Source organism: Pygoscelis adeliae, unplaced genomic scaffold, assembly GCF_000699105.1.
Source record: "Pygoscelis adeliae isolate BGI_AS28 unplaced genomic scaffold, ASM69910v1 Scaffold32, whole genome shotgun sequence".
In the NCBI taxonomy this organism is placed as follows: Eukaryota; Metazoa; Chordata; class Aves; order Sphenisciformes; family Spheniscidae; genus Pygoscelis; species Pygoscelis adeliae.
The window spans coordinates 1,182,385-1,201,889 of record NW_008824368.1 but is presented as its reverse complement, the minus strand read 5'-3'; the positions used below and the strand labels follow the sequence as shown (position 1 = coordinate 1,201,889).

Below are 19,505 nucleotides of genomic sequence, written 5' to 3'. Positions count from 1 at the left end.
TGGCTGTCAAGCTCTTCAGATGGAGGTGACAGTGGTAATTAGAGGGTCTCAGCCTCATTTTTTGCTGTACGTTCCTGCAGCTGCAGTCAGTGTAAGCACCCGAGCTTCTCACGGGGCACCTGTTGAATGAGGAGTGTGGAGCAGCAGGCTGCTCGGGAGCAGGGCTCCACAGCCGGGACCTGCAGAGCTCAGGTCCCATGACATCCTGGACATGCCAAGAAAGATGGTGCTCAGAAAGATCTTGGAGAGGTCACAACTTACACTTTTTGTCCAGGAAAACGCAGACAGGAGTGTGTGTACCTATCTGGCTGGTTAAGTGCCCACTAAATTTTTTTAGTTCTGTTGTGACTGTGGCATTTAAGGGTATTTTAGGCTATGCTGGGATCTTTAGTTACTGAAAGCTATGCCAGTCCAAGTAAACTCAAGTTTCCAGGTGGTTCTGTGCAGAGCCAACCTCGCTCAATTTGCTTTTCTCTGATTCTGCCTTTTCCTTACTTAACTGGGAGCACAAAGCAGGACTCAGGGTCCAGGGCTCAGACTGACCCAGCGCAGATGGCTGTCTCTGAACTGGTCCCCACTGTATTGTCTAAAGGTAGAGAGAAGCACTTTTAGAGCACAGTTAATCTCTTCTGAAGCAGTTTTCTCTACCTGATCAGAAAAACATTGCTTTGAGCACTCAGTCCTGTGCTGCTGACTTCACTGGGAGCTATGCCCTCAACAAGCGCTGTCTTTGGGTCTCAGGCACATGTTGGATGTAAGTACATATTTACATTCCCATGAAGTCACTTGATCTTAATCATACGCTGAAGAGCTTTGTAGGGTTGATGACAGAGTTCAATCATGTAGCGGGTGGTTGGAGGGAAAGTGGTAACTGCAAAGACCTCCAATGGAGAGTCAGAAAAAAATGAGTTGCTCTCCACATAACTCCCTTGTATCCTCCATGTAACACCCTTGTTGTATTCTTTATCCCCCTATTTAACCCACGAATCTGCCTGATAGATGAAATTTTGATTTTCAGCTGCTTCACTTGTGATGTCCCTGGCTGTTTTCTCTCCTAAACTTAGCCTGAGTAAATATCTGACTTCGTCCCCTAAGCCACTGCATACCGTTGTGTAACCTAATAAATCCTTTTATTTCATTAGCACCAGTTTATCCAATGTTCTGGACTAATTGAGAGTGGATTTCCAAGAAGAAAAAGGAAGAACATGTTCACAACCACAGACACCTCCTCACCTGTTTACAAAAGACAATGCAGGCTCTGCAGGACAGAAAAAATACCGGCAAAAAATACCGCATCTCACCTTTCTGCAATTTTCTCAGTCCGTATCAATTCCCTGAACTAAAAGCCACATCATCCAGTGTTTAAATAAAAATGAGAGCTAAAAAGGAAGGTCGCTGTTTTCCTCTGCCCAGTAGGGATTATTGGAGCAGATTCTGCACTTCCATGTGCGGCGATTGCCTCCCTCCCCGTGCTCTGCCTTAGCAATGGGGGAGGCGGCTAGACATGCGCACGGGGGAAGTGACGACCGCCGTCTTCTTTTTAGCCACTTGCTTCAGCAGTGTGTGATCTTTGTAAGGAAAAGGGGAATCAGAGGGAAAGGCAAAACACCATAGCAGCGACGAGCCTGCATCCCAAGCCTGTGTCCTGCTGCAATCTCCTTGACCTTGATCATGCAGCAGCGGCAGGGGGGGTGGGCAGGGGGGTTCGGGCAGCGACCGCCCTGTGCCTGGCGCAGTCACTGCTCTCGCCGTACCCACCACGGTCTCGCCTCCAGACAGCTCGGCTTTGTCGCTGCTGCTCTGTGGTCTCAGCTTAGTACTCAATAGGACTTTCTAGGCTACACCAGAAAACCTTGGGAATACGATGCTTTATAAAGATATGGAAAATGTACAACTCCTTTTCCAAGGAGCTTTGCGTCCAGGTGAGGAAAAAACATACAATGGCCGAAAACCTCTGGAGGCATGAGTACAACCTGATCCAGTACAGGCTACGGCAAAATAACCCCTCCAAAACCCTCTGATTTTTCTTCAACAAAATTTAGACTGGCAGCAGGAGCTTGTACGTTGTACAGAGTTTCTCATTCTGCAACCACAGTGGCCCTGACATGGTGTTGGCATTCGAAAAGCAGATTCGCCATTTCGAGGACCCACGTCACCCTTCAGAGGCCTCCAGGAGCCACCCAGTTCTCTCTGTTGACTCGACAAGATGCCAGGATCCACTCTGTATTTGGTGTAACTCCGTGCTCTGTAACTCTGTAATGTTCAGGCATTACCATGCCTGGGCTGCATACCCAAAGCAGGTGGTTTGAAAACAGCCTGACATCTCTTCTCATTAGAAGAACGAGGACTATCTGGTAGCACTCCTCATGCGGCAGTCTAGTTTATACACTGTTTGTGAAACAGTTTTTAGTCCTTTTGTTGTTCTGGATATAAAAAATAAAAACCAAAGGACTCTCTAAATTGATCCCATTTAAGTGGATAGCAGGCACATTTTCATCACTGCTGTGATATCCCTGTGTGCTGCCAAGAGAGTCTGGGGAAGGGGATCCAAAGGAATCGGTTTATTTTGTAAACAAACCAAACAGTGCAAGAGTGTGTTCAAGTATAAGTTGTTACTGAAACCGAAGAGAGGACAACGTTGCTACGACATACTCGGATTTGGAGCCCTTTCCAAGTCAAAGTGCTGGCAAGCTGATCTTCTCCTGGAATGTGCTTGGGTCGCTGTCCTGGAAGTCCCTGGGGCCCATCGGCTCCTCCTCACAGCGTTAGCAGGGCTGCCGTAAGCAGACACACAGTCCGTTCTGCTGCTGTTGTCTGGAGCACCAGACCTGAGGCACAGGTTTCTCTCCGAGCCACAGGTGGGGATGGCTCCTCACAGGGATACGTTTGTCTTTCCTATAGTATTTAGGTATGGAGCAGCAGGGCCACCTGACCCAAAGGCAGAATGGTTGGACATGCCATTCAAATTTCTGACTTGGCATTTGCTGAAGTGAAGGCTATATTTCATCTACACAAACCAAGTAGCTTGTCTGCTAATTTGCCTGTTCTTTCTTTTCATCCAAGAAGGAGCAGGACAGCCCTACCCCAAGCTGTGAGCCCACAGGGCTCGGGACAGTGGTAACAGAGGCAGTGGAAGCACCATCCTTCTTGAACAGGGACAAGTCTCTCCTGCAGAAGTAGGCAGGTGTCCTCAGAGCAAGGTGGGGAAGGGCTGGAGAAGGCAGATCTGCTCCATGATCTCTCCAGTGGGGCCACGCAAGCTGGAAGTGTGACCAAGGCTTCTCACCTCTGTGTCCAGGAGATTTGAGGACCTGTGAAACTTCTGGATGCAGTAATTCAGGATTAGAAATGTTGTATTTGGACAGTTTGTACAACAGACGGTACAAAGAGAACCAAGGAACCGGGATGACAACGCAGAACTGACACAGACAGTAGGGACATTTCTTTAAGGATTTCTCCGTAACTTGGTCCTTCTGAGGGGCATTTGCTGGGCCATTTCTAAGGGAGAAGGACTTTTAAGAGCTTAGCCAGTCTTTTAAGAGTAATCTTCTGAAAATCATTCATAAATTCCTATTAAAAGTTCATGAGGCTGCTAGGCTACAAACAAGGACACCAAAAACACTACGAAAAAAAAAAAGATGATAATAAAATATGTGTCCTCTTCTGACTCCTTCCCATTTCTGACTCTGATCTTTCAAGGTCAACTGCAGATCCAGAGAATGAGCTCATGTCCTGCCTCTGCAGTCTGGCACCGCTGCCGGGGCCTCTCACAGAGCCAAGACTCGGCACAGCTTCAGCCCCACGCCCCGCCCCTGCAAAACCCGCCCTCGCCCAGCAAAAGGCACGTGGCCGGCCAGGGACCGACCAGTGGAGGATGCACCCAGGCAGCTCTGTTTTCTTCCCTTTTCGCCTTCTCCGTGACTCCTGGAATGTGTTTGCACATGGTGGAAAAAATGCAAAGAGTAGGGGGAAGCGGCCAGGAACGTCACCCTCCCTGTCGGCGCTCAGCGGCAGGGCCGGCAGGCACGGTGGCTCACGCCAGCGCCAGTACCCAGGGAAGTCCGAGAAGCCCCTGATGCCTGTAGCAGGTGACACACCCAGAGATGAGATGAATTTTTGGGGTAATCCATTTTGGAATTAAAAAAGGAAAATGTATCATCTGCACAAACTCAGTTAACGCAGGCTCGCAGCGAAAGAGGCAAAACCTGTTTTGATCAGAAAACTGGCTTGCAAGGAGTACGAACTTCACAAACTTTCGAACCTGTCTTCTCCTCCCCGTTTTCATTAACGGGCATCTTTTATCCTGTCATAAGCAACAGCAACAAGACTAATTAGTTTAACAAGTACAACAAATGGTTTTATTAACAAAAAAGAACCCTTTGAAATATACATTACGTTCACAAAGGATTAAATTACACCCTATTATCCGTTTTCCATAAAATAAAGATTACTTTGATAAATCACGACTAATGTTATCTTTGGCTGATAAGAACTCTGTGCTTATTTGTGTGGCTTCTATAAATAGCATGTTCTGAATTTTCTCCCTAAATATAGTCAATGATACAGTCTGCCACGCATTTTCCTGCAATTTGACAATACCACATCTGTGAACTAGGCAGCGAATGAAAGCTTCATTGTCTGAATATGAAACACGCAACAGTCTTTTCCTTTTTTGTCTGCTCTGCAGTAATCTATCAAACACCTTTCAGCCGTATCTTGCTCGATCGAGGTTTCCTTACTGCTAAAGCAACGTAGTCAAAATAAACTTTTTTTGTGAAGAGAAAAGCCTTTGTGGTTCATCTTTCCATCGTATGCAAAGTCTGTGTGACAATTGTAGTGTGAGGGGGTCGCACCCTCGTTTAGGCGTTAATGCACATAAGATATGTACATTAATGTACGTAAGGTAAGGGATAAGTGCACATTTTCGGGTGTAAAGGGTTCCTTTGCACCTTGTCTTTCCATAGCTTTGCACCAGAGGATGCTGCAGATTACTGAAGATTTACCTGCATCATCTTTGAGGGGATGAACAGTTGGTCGACCAAGACAGATGCAATGTCTTGGGTTTACTTCAGCCCTACACCAGCTCTACGTAAAGTGGCTCTTTACTCAAGGACGTAGATAGCTGGGGTATCGGAAGAAGACCTTTGTGTGACAAGAGGTTCACCCACCTTTTGAGCATTTGGTGACCACATATACTGGGCTAGTGTGAATATCCCCGCTGGTGCACCAGCCCAGCAGCCTAGCCAGGCAGCAAACGCCTCGTTTAGTACACATGCTCACCTTTAAAACACTTCTAAAAAACTTTTGAAGAAGTAGTTTGATTCCAAAAAACTGAAGTTGGCTTTCTACTGTGCAGCGGATGGCTGGAGAGACCTGTGCTGCCATACGGAGGGCGCTGCCTCTCCTACCCTTCAGGATGAATATTCGATTTCAAGTTATATTCATTTCCCATTTTTTGAAATTCTTTCAAGAAACAAACTGGCTCCGAGTTTTTCGCTTTGTATGCCACCGGGTGACTCAAAGCATCTCATTTTACTCTGAATTGCCAAGGGTTAGAATTGGTGTAGCAGTTGCAGGATTGTCTTGAAGTTTAGTTTGCAAAGTGCTTAAGAGCGGTGGGGAAAAGATGTAGAGGTTCTGGAAACCTTTAACAACTAAATCCAGTATGCGAGGGAGTTCAGTTATATGGCGTACCTTTTATTTCCACTGCCAGTTTCTTCTAATCTGCGTTTTGAAAATTCTCTGAACTATTCGAACGTAACATCAATTTAACATCAATTTACGGCATCTAACCCTACCATGGCTGTTTTGGATGGGTGCCCTCATCATAAGCAAATGTCTCTTTTTCTGCATTTTCCCTCAGAAGCAGGTGGCAGTGGATTTCAAACCAACCCACACCCATGTCTGTGTTGCTTCTGGAGGGTGTGTTTTACTCATGGAAATATCTCTAACCCCTTTGTTTAATTTTCAAAATTTTACAAGCTTCCCACCCCCTGGGTTGCCTGCAAAGTGACTCAGCAAGGCAAGCAAAGGGATCAAAGAACAGATAAGAGTTTTTTTAAATGAATGGAAAAGTTTAGCGGTTCTGAAAGTATTTTCCTCCAACACATATTTCAAAAACTTTAATAATTACAGCTGAGTCTATTAACAGACAAAATGCAGGGCTAGAGTCATAAATCTCAGAGAATAGGGAGGAGCACTCTGAAATGCTGCAAAACAAATGTATTCTCACCTTTCCAAACCTCCTTAAGCTTCTGTTTTCCTATAATAGAAAACAAAAAATCATTGTGGGTGGGCTGCTGTGTGCTTGCTATAATTAAAATAACTTTCATATTTTATTTCCATAGTGGTGTGCGTATTTATAAAGAGAGGAGGAGAAAATTGTACACATCGGATTGAACACAGAAGCATTGTCACCAGTGTGAATGAACCACCTTACGTCCAACCCAAACTCAACTCTGTATCTTGCTGTTTGCTGGATATTCTGTGGGTGATGAAGTCTTGGGATCCTGGTTCTGTTTCAGGGACTCATGTATTGGAGGTCAAAGATAAGGTTCCTACATAAAAAATAGGAAGGAAGGAGGAAGATCTAGACCTTGGAGTCCTCAGGAGAGCCCTCATGTACATGCCACAGGGCCATACTCCTCCTTGCTTATTCTCTCTCATGCCTCCCATATTTTGCATTGATTTATGCACAGCTGCTAAATTCAAAAGAGAAGAAACAGAGCTGCCCCACCTCATACTACACAACAGCCAAGGGTTTGGGTGCTCTCCAGGAAGGCGGGAGATGTCGATTCCAAACTCTTTTGGCCCAGAACCCAGCTCTCCCACTTCCCACGAAAGTGCTCTTCGCATCAGGCAACGATGCAAAAAGAAGCCTTTTACGCATCTGTTCTCAGAACTGGGTTGTCAGAGTGTCAAATGCCGAGAGCGCTGTCTGCTATAGGCACTATTCAAATACCTCTCTTTACCCAGTTTTCCCAAGCATATTGCTGCCCAGCACAGAGTAACAGACTCACTCTTTGAAGGCATGCCCCTCCATATGAGGTGTTTAAGGACCAACAGCAGCAGTGCTGACTGACTCAGCCCAGCCAGGCGAGCGTCTCTTCATGCACTGTGACGCTCAAGCCGGACCTGCGGTAACTGGTCTGAATATGGAGCCGGTACCGACATCCAGAATGATTCCATTTACTGCAACGCTTATGGGTCATCCATCTAACCGAGCAATTAGAGGACTGCAGCTTCACGGTTCCTGGTGTGGAAATCCTGGGAATTTGTAAAATAAAAGGGTCAGAAACGCCAAGCTAGAAAAGGCAGGTCAAAATCTAATCACCTTTTCCTTCCTCCTCTTAGGAAGGCAAGCAAGAGGAAATAACAACATGGAAGACAGAAGTCAGTAAATCAAATGCTTTTATTGACGTCCTTTCTCATTAGTGACCCTTTGCCATTTACTTTAATTGCACAGAGCAGAATTAGTGATTGACTTTAATTTTTGTAAGTTACAACTTTTATAGCTTTTGCATTTTTATTAAGAGAAGATAAAATCATGGATAAGTCTCTACATGGACTCAAAGATCGGAAGCAACTTCTTACTAATCCTCATGCAAACTACTGACTGATTATTGGAGACTGAGGTTGAGTGTAATTTCAGGAAAGAGTTCACTCTTATGAGTATGTTAATCTAATAACAAGCTAATTTACAATCCTTTCACAACTGATGTAATTTTCCTATATTAGATAATAATTATAGGCATATTAAGCAATATTAACATTATTAAACAACAATGAACAGCCTTCTGAATGTATACTATGGTAATGCAAAATCTGAGTAATTTAAAGTGCCTTACCTAGTAAAAGAGCATAATTTTCATTAGAGCTTTTCTAAGCTTCTAGAATTTTTTGTCTTGCAGGTCTGGAGTTTTTAAACAGAATAAATCTAACATTCACATTTACAGAAGAATTTATGCCTGATACAAGAACTCCAGGGACACTTGCACTTTCAAATCTTTTTCTATTATACCAACAAATTATGCCCATTTGGAAAAGGAGCTATTGCTTTATTGTGGTATTACCAAGGAAGCGGATTTCTGAGCACACTGGATATATCTTGTTTTCCAAGAGACTAAAATGTATTGCTGCTGCTCTTCTCTATTTCTTGCTCTTTTGCAACATACACTAAACTGCAGACTTGGCTGCCACTAAGTATGTATTTTATGTGGGGAATATCATTACTGATAAAAATAAAGTATGTAAGTTATTCAATATGAATGATTGCTCATCTTCCCCTCCATGTATATAAATAAGCCACATCTAATATGAGTGTAAACTCAGGCAACTGTAATAACTCTGTGGCACCCATACAACAACAAAGAGGAAAAAAAAAGTGAAATGCTTCCAACGAAACAGTTAGCTTAAATTATCCTTTAAAAAACAAACAAACCAACCAACAAAAATCCTAACACCAGAACACCCCAAATTCCTTTTACTAACATTCTGTTTCCTGAAGGTTTCTCTATAACAAGGCTTTCCTAAAAGAAGTTTAAGGAATTTGCAGAAAATTCTCATAAGGCCCAACAGAGAACAAGTGTCCTACTTACCTATTTTCCTCTTTTACTGGAAGCAAAGGTCCCCTAAATCATAACTCTATATAAAATTAAGGTTTCTACACAGAGTAGGTTCAGCTTTGCACTGAAGGAGGAAAGAAATGAAACCTTTACTCATGGCTTTCTGCGCATCAGCCTAGAACAACTACACACCCTGGCTCTCCCACATAATTCCCAGGACTACCTGTGGCTGCCACAGGTGAACTTAACTACAATTTTTAGGAGCACCGCTGCAGACATGTAAACCATGCAAATCTCTTGGTGGATTATTAACTGAATAAATGCTTGTACTAGAGCAGATAGACTTTTTCTGTACTTAAAAAAGGGCAAAACAAAAACCATGTACATGTGAAGGAGGAATGGCCATACTGCTGTGCAAACCATTTTCCTAACCTACACTGTTATTGCCTTAAGAGATCAGCAAGTTTCAACTCATACAAGGATTCCTACAGAATGATTGCACTAAAACAAAATTCTTCCAGTAAAACAAAATTATACAAATAACTTAAAGCATTAATTTCCAGCTTATGTACATGCACGTAATTCAAGTACTTCTTTTTCTTACAGAAAACACCAGAACTAGCAACGATAATGGATTCCAGAAAAGCACACAAATTTTGCCTCAAAAATTTAATCAACAGGATTCGAAAAACCGCATCAAATACTCTGAAGTGATTTATGAGCTGTAAAAGTGAAGCACTTGAGGCATTCAAAGTATATCAGTTGTATTAAAATTACAGTTATCAGCATTTACTGATGATAGGCTGAGAAAAACAGTGAAAGAACAGGGAAAAGAGCAAATAAAAATATTGGTGAGGTCGTTAAGAGACACTGGTTCAACCTCTAGTTGAAAGGATTATGTACAGCAAGGAAAAAGCTTTTCTCCTTTTTCAAAGAGATTGCATGTTGTCAAGGTCCATTTCCATTAGAGGAATACATTAAAATAATTTTTAATCTATATTCTATTTTCTGGCCTATAGAAGGTATTCAAAGACACAGGAAAGACTAGACTTCTGCCAAGCAGATTAAAAAAAAAGCATTCCTACATATTTTAACTACACAGTTACACATCAAAATTGAAAACAGAAAAATAACTCGATGCAAATACTCAACAAATACAGAATTATGGATTCTGATAAATCTGGGGGAAGCAAGACTATGAAAGGAGTGCCTGAACTTGATGAGGAGATCTGTGTAGTATGGTTTCTGGATCCTTATATTCATTTGAAGGATCCATCACAGCTGCATACAACTCACTGTAAGCTCTGCAGACCAGTTCTGTGGACTGTTTTATTATCTGCTCTCTAAAAAACAAAACAAAAACATAATTCACAAATCGTAGGAAATATAACTGTACTACGTACAAGGAATTAAAGATATACACTAAAAATACACATTAAAAATCAGGGTCAGTTACATTAAAAAGCCCTTCAACGGTGAAAACAGCTTAAAGTTTTAAAACAAAAGAAGGCTTCTTCATCTTTTTGTATCGTACATAGATAAACTCACATATATGATCCTGATAACCAAGAAATTAGCTTCTTTATTTCTGCAATCATGAAAAAAAAAAATAGTAGAAGGATTTAATTTGCATACATTAGTTTTTCACCTGCGCTCCCCTGCATCTTTTAAAAGACTGATAATCTTAGTGATCTACCTTCTACCTCCTCTGGCTTCTCGCTGTCCTTTGCAAATACACACATTTTTTTTTTCATCTACCAGCAAATATATTCTATGTGTTTTACCTTGACAGCACCTGATTCTATAATTGGTCAAAAAGGAAGAGCTGAAAGTGATAGTGGTCAGAGATTTAAAGCTTGCTACAGCCTTTTACCAACACTGCTATGAAGTCTGTGTCCTGTTATTTTTCTGGATCTAAATGAGTAACAATGCACAGGGACTGGATGCTAAATTTAACTGGAAAGTTCAATATTTTTTGAAGAAAAACTAGTATTTTTACTTTACATTGCTCATGAAGCTGTTTACTTTAATCACCATGGTGATGTGTTTACAGTTGCAGTTGCATTTTTATCTATCAGAAACAGTAGTTACAACTATTTCACAGCCAAACCCATGCAAGTGGAACACCAGGAGAAGCTGAGGAAACCAAGGTAACCATGAATCTAGATTCGGCCCTGCTGTAATAGGCAGCAAAAGAACAAAGACACTGAAACTGCATCCACTAAAATCAGGGCTGAATTCACTAGCCGTTGGGAATTGACAAGTTAAAGAAATCTCAAAGACCAAGTCTGTAGAACTTCATCTTTTCAGGAAATATTAAGAAACAGAAGCTATGAGAAAGAAGATTAAGAGGCAAAACCTGCATTTTATTCTGATGCACAGTATCCAGTTTTTCAATATACAGGATCAACTGCCAGTATTACTAGGTTATTAGAATACCTGAAAAAAAAAGACTGGCCTTATAACAGCAAATCTAGAAACACTATTATAAGGGAAATATATTCAAGGTGTTCAGGTACAACAACTGTCTCTGATCACAGTCTGGGATCACTAAGCTACTGTAACATGACAATCTTTTAAGAAAGTATTGCACACAGAATTCGTATGAAACTAACTGTATTGCACCAAATAATATTAAATTAAAAGAAAAAGTTCATTGAAATATTCCAGAGGACTGAACAGCATCAAATGAGTCTTTCCATCAAATAATGTCAGTGTCATTAATCAGTACATTAGGATTTCAGTTGCCATAACAACATGATACATTTTATCACTAACACAAATGGCAGCACTTTCCAAAAATAGTAATTCCAGCATTCAGTTTCTGTGATCCAACACAAATGAAAAGAGCTTTTCAAGACCAACAACAACATAAATAAATAGCTTAAAACTTTTTAAATGAGCAAAGGAATTTGAAAGACAAGAGCATGCACTGGCAAATGTTGGAAGGAATATTCTTCATAGTTGCAAAGCTTAAATAATATTGCCAGTGAGTATATAATACACTGGTCCCTTATCAAAAGCATGTGGTCTGATTTTGAGAACCAAAGAATTCTTGGGTTCCAGCTCAACTGTTGGAACAGTGGATCACAGTCATGTGATTTCAAGGAAGACATCTTCAAAACTGACACCAAACGTCTGCAAAACTAACTTGAAAATTTCAACTACTATAGCCAGAGATTAGAATTATAGTACTGGTTAAATGTTTTGCTTGAATTTTGAGAAACTTTTCAATTTTGAAGCTTTCTTTACTACAGAAAGTATTGACTATTAAGACCGTGATTCTATAAGCATGCATCTCTGTAAATAGGTATCTTAACTTCAAAAGGATTGCTTGTGTTTAAAGCTACGTTTGAAGGCTAACAGATTTTTTTTTCTTTAATTCTGAGCAGAATCTGACCTATAGCGTTGAGTTATAGCAAATAAATAAACTCCTGCATGTTAGCTGAGCTGAAGCAGCTATAGCAATCATCTTCACACAGGCTCCCCTCTCACCTCTCAGCTGCCCACTGCTGCAAGATAACATGAATTTGGCTTAAATTGCCCTAAGAGAGGTTTAAAAAGCTTATCAATGGGATAAGGCTAAGAGTGCACACATACCCAGTTTATCTTGGTTCATCTGACAGAAGAAATGATTAAGTCAAAGTAATTTCACTGTGCCAGAGTCTTTACGGTAGCATTAAGTCTACCTCTGAAAAATTGCTTCTGTGTTAGCAGTGAAAAATTGAGGCTTTCAAAATACGTTTACTGTTATTATGATTTTTAAATAGATCTACATTAAAAAAAATACCAAGAGCTAAAATACAGGTTTAATAGCTTGACACCTAGAAGCAGAAGGTGCAATGTTTCACTGACATTTCTGCTCAGGCTACCCTGTTTGATCTGCATTGGAGCAGAACAGCTCTCGCACAACAGGGTCAGCTCTGCTGGCTGAGCTGCGGGAATGGTAACCCTAGCAGAGACACCCAGCGAAGTACTGAAAAGCACCAACATCCCCCATGCCAAGCCATGCACCAGGTATATGGCATGAAACTGGAAGTCTTTGGATGAGGAGAACCTGAGCAATACAGCAGAAGAACCTGGCAGTTGCACTAGCTGATCGTTGTAGGTCCCTTCCATCCCCCAAATGGAATAGAATATTCCATTCTATTCTAATAAATTCCCAACAATAAATATTTTTCCCCTGACATATGTCATTTTTAATTGCAAGATGCTGTAATACAATCCTGCTGAGGAGAGGTACTAGTAATGAGACTCCAAATACCGTTGCATTACATAAAATGTGATGTGCTAGTCTCAATTTCTGGCATATTCTGTAACCTGCATTCTTCACAAAAGTGTGAAAAATAACGTCAAGAAAAGTTTTTGATCTTATAATCATATAAGTCTCTGAGTTTAAGTACTACAAAATGTCTTCATATGGTTCACATTTAATTGGAAAGAAATTCGTGGCACTTTCCCTAGCCTTAGGGTTCAGTTATATTCAAAAAACAAGAGAAGAGATAAAGTGCTCACTTCCACACTTCAAAGAAGAAATCACTATAAAGAATCATATTAGGTGAAAAGTAAAGTAATCTCAGCACGATACTCAATGAGACAGAATGCCAATACTCTACAGCAGAAGACAGCAAAGTTGAAAATTCTAGACCTGATGGAGCAGTGGGGACAAAAGAAATCTTGAGTGGAGAATTACATATTTCATCTGTGTTTGGAATGCTTACAAAATAGTTCTAAAACAATTTACAACTAAGTTGACAAAAAACTGCCGACACAGTGGAACATGTTCAAAATAGATGAATGTAATTAATTTTGATGGTGTCCGTTAAATCAAGAGTAACTACTTCAGAAAGTTACAGAATTACATATTCCTCACTGCTTGTTCAAAAAGAGGAGAGTCGGAACAAAACTGAATTGTGACCTGAAGGACAATGCAAATATGATCACAGCTGATAACTTGAATTCTCATCGTGATCCCCTAAAACCTAATCAAATTCATCTTTCTGATCATTATGCAGGCATAATAGGTAAAGTACTTACTTCACAGTGGCACTCAGAAGGAAATTCAGCTGGGACATTAGCAGACTATCTGGAGCAGACAGATAGCGATCAAACTGAGCCTAGGGGTGGGGTGGGGGGAAGAGAATACAAGATCAACATATTAAGAACTTGCTATTAAGAACTTGCTATTATATGAAAATAGGTAAAAACACAGATCTCTGATCTAAAATGGCATCTTCTTATTTGATAAAATTTTCTCTTTTTATATATTTAAGATAGAGACTAACATATTATACAAGTGTCTAAGGTAGAACTTAACAGTCCAAACCAAATGTCTAACTTCAGCACTTGTGTCACCAAAATTTTAAGTTTCTGACTCTGAAGAGTAGCGGTGGAGGAGCAAATAATGAGAATCCAGCTTCCATAAATATCCATCTAAGTTTCCTATGCAGCTGGAGCACGTATGCATGCGCCTCTGAAGATCAGACCTAGTCTATTCACTGCAGAGGGAATACAGTAGCCTCCAGGCAGAAATCTAGTCTGTCCAAGTCAGACATCTTGCATGTTTCTTTTTATGTTTTTTGGGTTTTTTTTTTTACTTTTTGGCAGGGAGTCACTGCTTAATAATCTAATGAGCACTTATATTGGGAAAAACAAAAGCAAGGGACCTAGTTCAGGCTCCTTGAACTGCTTCGAGGCCTACTTCTCCTCCCCCATATAATACAGTGAAAAAAACTGTGGTGCTTTGATTCTAGTAGTTTGGAGAGGAAAACACCAAGAAAGAATGTTACTGCTGTCTTCAACTATCTATCAGAGAAGTTGTGGATGCCCCATCCCTGGAAGTGTTCAAGGTCAGGTCAGATGGGGCTTTGAGCCACCTGATCGAGCAAAAGATGTCCCTGCCCATGGCATGGGGGTTGGACTAGATGATCTTTAAAGGCCCCTTCCAACCCAAACCATTCTATGACCAAATGGGTGACCATAGAGAAGATGGAGCCAGGTCTTCTTGCAGGTGAAAACATGAGGAATATTGGACACATATTACACTAAGGAAAATTCTGATTAGATAGTAAGAGGAAAAATTCTCACCAGGAGTGTCATCAAACACTGAACAGGTTACCCAGAAAAGTGTCATCAAACACTGAACAGGTTACCCAGAAAAGCTGTATAATCTCCGTCCTTGGAATTACTCACTCAGGCAAGGCCCTAGGCAACTTTATCTAATGATGCCAACCTTCCTCAACACTGTGTCAATCTTCTCAAGCTGGTAAACCCTAAAATCCACATCCATCCATCATTTAAACGTGCAAAAAGTGGGCACAAATGACAAATGAAGTCACTCACAGTTCTCACAAATTAACTTTTTGGGGGTTATCTGCCCTCGTTCGGAAAGCAAGGGAGCTTTATCTGAGAGAGAGGTAAGGACTTTACTAGAACAGCATTTGTAAACCCATATGAACAACTTAAAAGGCTGGCACCTAGAAAACTTTCAGGTTAAGTTGGGAGGCAGTGAATCTACCTGCAAGTACTCCCTCCACATGGTTTACATCCTGGGAAGCCAACAGATTAGGTTGATAGATGGGATTTATGTGGGTTTGATTTCAGCATACTGGGTTCCATTCTGGTTAAAGTGTGTTCACACAAGCAGACATTAAACAAGGTAATGAAGAAAATAAAACAGTTGGATTCTTCTCTAACTATTCAAGTGAAATTATTATGTACTGCTATAGATAACAGAGTTATATATATATAATTTAAAGAGATGGTCCCCAAGCTGCAGTCTTTAAATTCCTCATTGGTCTACAAGACCATGAAAAATAGAGGATATTTTAAATGCAAAATTTGTAAATATTGATAAGAATGCATGCTGATCTAAGTACACCACTGAGTGCTCTGTGCCAGAGCTCTGTTTATCCGACCAGCTTGGGAATCACTGGTTTAAGACTTGAACAGAGGAAAACAGGCTACACTGACATAATTAGGATGGATTCAACATACAATTTTTTTTTTTTTATAATTTTATTTTAAAGAGACCTTTTTTTTGTGTGGGTATACAAGTACTGCTGGATGAGCAGGCCTTATTTACAGTTAAACTTTCAGAATAAAGCTAAACTTGGCTAAGCAAGAAGAGTGACAGATCATATATTATTGCCTACTAAACTGTGATATTGCTATCTCTATGCAAAATAGCCTTCACACACTCTAAGAAAAAATAGCTGATAATTTGTTTTAAAATATATTGTAGCTTTCAACTTGAAAAAAATATAACTGACATATGCCCAGCACCTAACTTCTGAGTTTAGCTGAACTATTTGCATAAAATCAAAGCCTTAGGACTAAAATTATAAATGATAGCAGAACTAATATTTGAAAGCATACAGGCAAAAAAGAAATTTTGGTGATTAAAACTAATTAGAGCTAAGTATTTGCTTTTAGCAATTTAAGATGACTCATGGGATAGCATTCTTGTAAGTAAAGTTCTGTTTCTCAAGGCTTAGAAACTAATATTCTATTACTACCCGTTCATAAATAATTTATGTATTTATTACTTCAAGTGGTCAAATTACTACAAATGAAGAAAGTATTCCCAGACATGTAATTTAGCTTAAAGAGTATGACTGGTCAGATGAATATCTACTACATCACACAATGAATAGTATTTTTTCCCATGTCACAGCATCACCACCATAATATGAAACTGTAAAATGCTTACCATTGCAACCTTCAGGGACACGGAATCCATACTTGGCAAATTTGAAAGAGGACCCTAAGAATCAGTAGTCAGAGGGGGGAAAAAAAAAGGTCATACTAGCATATTGAAAAAGATAAGAAATAATAAATTCTACAATCAGTTCAGTATTAAATTGTTACTTGGTCCTTCTACAGGACCTTAAATGTTTGGAAACTGAATCACCGTATCGATACTGAAATGCTGTAATAGTTCATTTGTATTCTACTGCTCTCTTAAATTAAAAACTCAGAATACTGAGTTCTTAATATGTCCTTTCAAGTCCTTTTCTTCCTTCTTCACCATTAAACGATAAACCCCCCAAAAAGCCTTCCACAAGGCCTAGGATAAAAACTGAACTGCAAACTGGCCACATCCCCTTGGAGTTCCAGAATTACAGAGGACAACTTCCTTCTATTCATCTGTTCCAGGACCGGGCACAGTTCAAGCCTGCTTCCCAGCAAATCTTCTGGGCTGGTATGGCATTACAACGTATACATGCTGCCTAACCCCCTAGCAAATCCAGTGACAACGTCACCTCTGCAGCCAGGCAGCTGGACAGATACAAATGAAAATTGCTCCATTCCATTAACAATCTGCCCTGGTCGATTTGAAATTGGTTTTAGAACAGGAGATAGGCTCATGAATAGGAAACCAAGCTGAGTTATTAAGCAGATTATTTACACATTTATTTATTCATCTTTATACATAAAAATCTGTTGAGTTTGGGCACTTTATGCAAAATTATTGGCTGAAGAAACAACATAAAGCTCTCCAACAGAGGTCTGCTTTCTCCAGAAAACACTGTTCTTCACCTTCACAAAAGCTCACAAAAGGACATAGGCACAGCTGAAGGGAAGAGGGGCTGTATTAACACCTATCACATAACAACTGTGGTTCACGAGAAAGGAAGAGCATGAGCTCTTCATTCCAGTTTTCAGCTCACTCTAAGAAATCTCAAGTTTTCACTTGTAGAATCTCACTGTCTTTGTGCTAGAATAACTAGAGCAATGAATAAGGACAAAAGAAGAAATTATTTCAAATTACTACTAAACTCATCTGCCAATTTTTCGCAGAAGAAAAAAGCAGTAATTATCTAATGCATGCAGGGTCTCTATCACCCGCTCCATGTATGGTGCTATAGCATGCAATGGAAGAAACCTGAAGGCTAGATGCACAGTAGGGTGCATCCAGTACGTTCTAGATGTCATGGAAGTGGTATACATACTCAGTATTTGTGTTTTAAAGCCAGCTTGACGCTGACACTTTCTGAGGCATATTAAACTACCTATGCAGTTATTCTGAGAACGTACAGGATGTCTGTGGTGTACGGAGCCTGTTGATGGCACACAGATAAGCTGCACAGAAGGACTGCTGCATACCAAACCTGCTAGGCTTGCTGAACATACAAGCGTAGGGGAAATCTGTAGTTGCAAGGTGCCTTTGTCTAATAGTCCTGGTCCCGTGTGACAAATCAACAGATACTACTGAGCTTTTGCTTTCACACGAAGCTTAATTTGCAAAAATATTAGTGCCAAAATCCTTCTAGTTGTCAAGTATGCAGTAGCTCCTCAACATCTACATGATATAAGCTTACCTGTTCCGGTTTGTGTTGCTGCACAGAGTTATAGATGTAACTTAGACCAGCTCTTGTTAACACGTAGGAAGCTTGTTCATTTATAAGTGTATCTAAATGAGCTTCAATCTGAAATTTTAAGCATAAGGTGTTTATAAAATGTGTATGTGAATATTAAATAGAACAAGCTCTGGGGTTAAAAGGGCTAGAAACACAAATAAGAAGAAAAAACACAAATAAGGAGAGCGATCAATAAACAAGGACAAACCACAAATACATACAACATAATTATTTTATCCATTTACATCTTCCATATTATAAGAAGCCAATAATGAAAATAGATAATTCTTTATGTCTAACAGAAGAACCTATTTTTTTTTGTATTTGTAAATTCAACAGCACCAAAAATTAATACCGAAGCTCTAATGTTAAAAATTGCTATATCATTTTCTTTTGCTATAGTTCTTTGAAAATATGTGATAAAAATCATCCAACTCTTATTGAAAATACTGACAATAGCACGGCAGTTTTATAATAAACAAGAGAAAGAGAGAGTCCTTCACAAGGAAAATAAAACTGAAACTAAATCATAATTGGTAATGATTTTAAATTCAATACTAAATAAACATGTATTTGAAAAAAGTTAACTGAAAGAACAATAGACAATGAAATTACAGCTATCAATTTTGCTTTAGTTATCTTCATATGAAAAAAGTCATAAGTGTATTTTACATTCTTAGTATAATCTTCACTTTGCAGAGAAACCTAATCAATAAATCTAGTCACAGCAGCAGCAATCATTTTTTAGTTTGCATAGTCTCAGAAAGTTATTTGGGTATATATACTTTATTACTTCATTTTTACAGATAACTACCCCACATTTCATTTAATTTTCTTCCAATCCTAAAGAAAAGCAAAAATTTGTAATATATCAAACTCTAGTAAAATGTAATACTTCCATGTCTGATATTTTAAGAATTCACCTTTTTACTTCCTAAAATTGTTTAGAAAAAACACACTGTTCTTTTTAAATCAGGAGGGAAATCTTAATATTTCAATTTGGAGATTTTAACTGTCTTAGAGAGTTCTTTTTTTCTATGAAAAATGTTTCTCTTATTAAATATGCCATTCTAACCCCACTTTAATAACCTACTTATGTCTAATCTTAAAGGTATTTTTTGTCTGTTCCTGTATTTGTAAAACGTTTGAAGAAAGTAAATGGTATTAAATGCATATCCTTCAGTTCTACTGCTTATTTGAAGAATAAATCAATCGCAACATTTACTGCAAAAAAGAAATTCTGATAATGGAAATTAGAAATGCCCCAGACAGTTTGGTGGGGTTGTTTGTTTGCTTGTTTCAGAGCTAAAAGGTGCTAGAAATTCTAATTAGGAGTAGAAAGCAAAAAATGGCTCACAGCCAATCTTTACTGATGGCTTCAGATAAGAAGTTGTGACCTTTTTCCAAGCCCCCCAGCTCCAAAAACTCTCCTGAGATAAACAGATATGTATGTATCTAGCAATAGATGCCCAGAGTCTGGAGAAGGAACACAGGTCAGCAGGAGAGCACCTGAAGAGCAGTACAAAGGACCTCCAGCCAGTAGGACAGCTTCATCGGGGGCCCAACTTCAATGCCTCTA

At 39.7% G+C, this 19,505-nt stretch overlaps 1 protein-coding gene across 1 annotated transcript in view; it reads right to left on the bottom strand.

Annotated features, from left to right (window-relative positions):
- Positions 1–7,393: 7,393 nt before the first annotated feature.
- Positions 7,394–19,505, bottom strand: part of COG6 (component of oligomeric golgi complex 6) — a 61,624-nt gene continuing 49,512 nt past the window's right edge. The window contains exons 16-19 of the mRNA XM_009319932.1: positions 17,888–17,995; positions 16,276–16,329; positions 13,602–13,681; positions 7,394–9,907 (exon numbers count right to left, since the gene is read on the bottom strand). Coding sequence (XP_009318207.1) covers positions 9,760–9,907; positions 13,602–13,681; positions 16,276–16,329; positions 17,888–17,995 — 390 coding nt within the window. The 3' untranslated portion in view covers positions 7,394–9,759. The remainder of the gene's footprint in view (positions 9,908–13,601; positions 13,682–16,275; positions 16,330–17,887; positions 17,996–19,505) is intronic.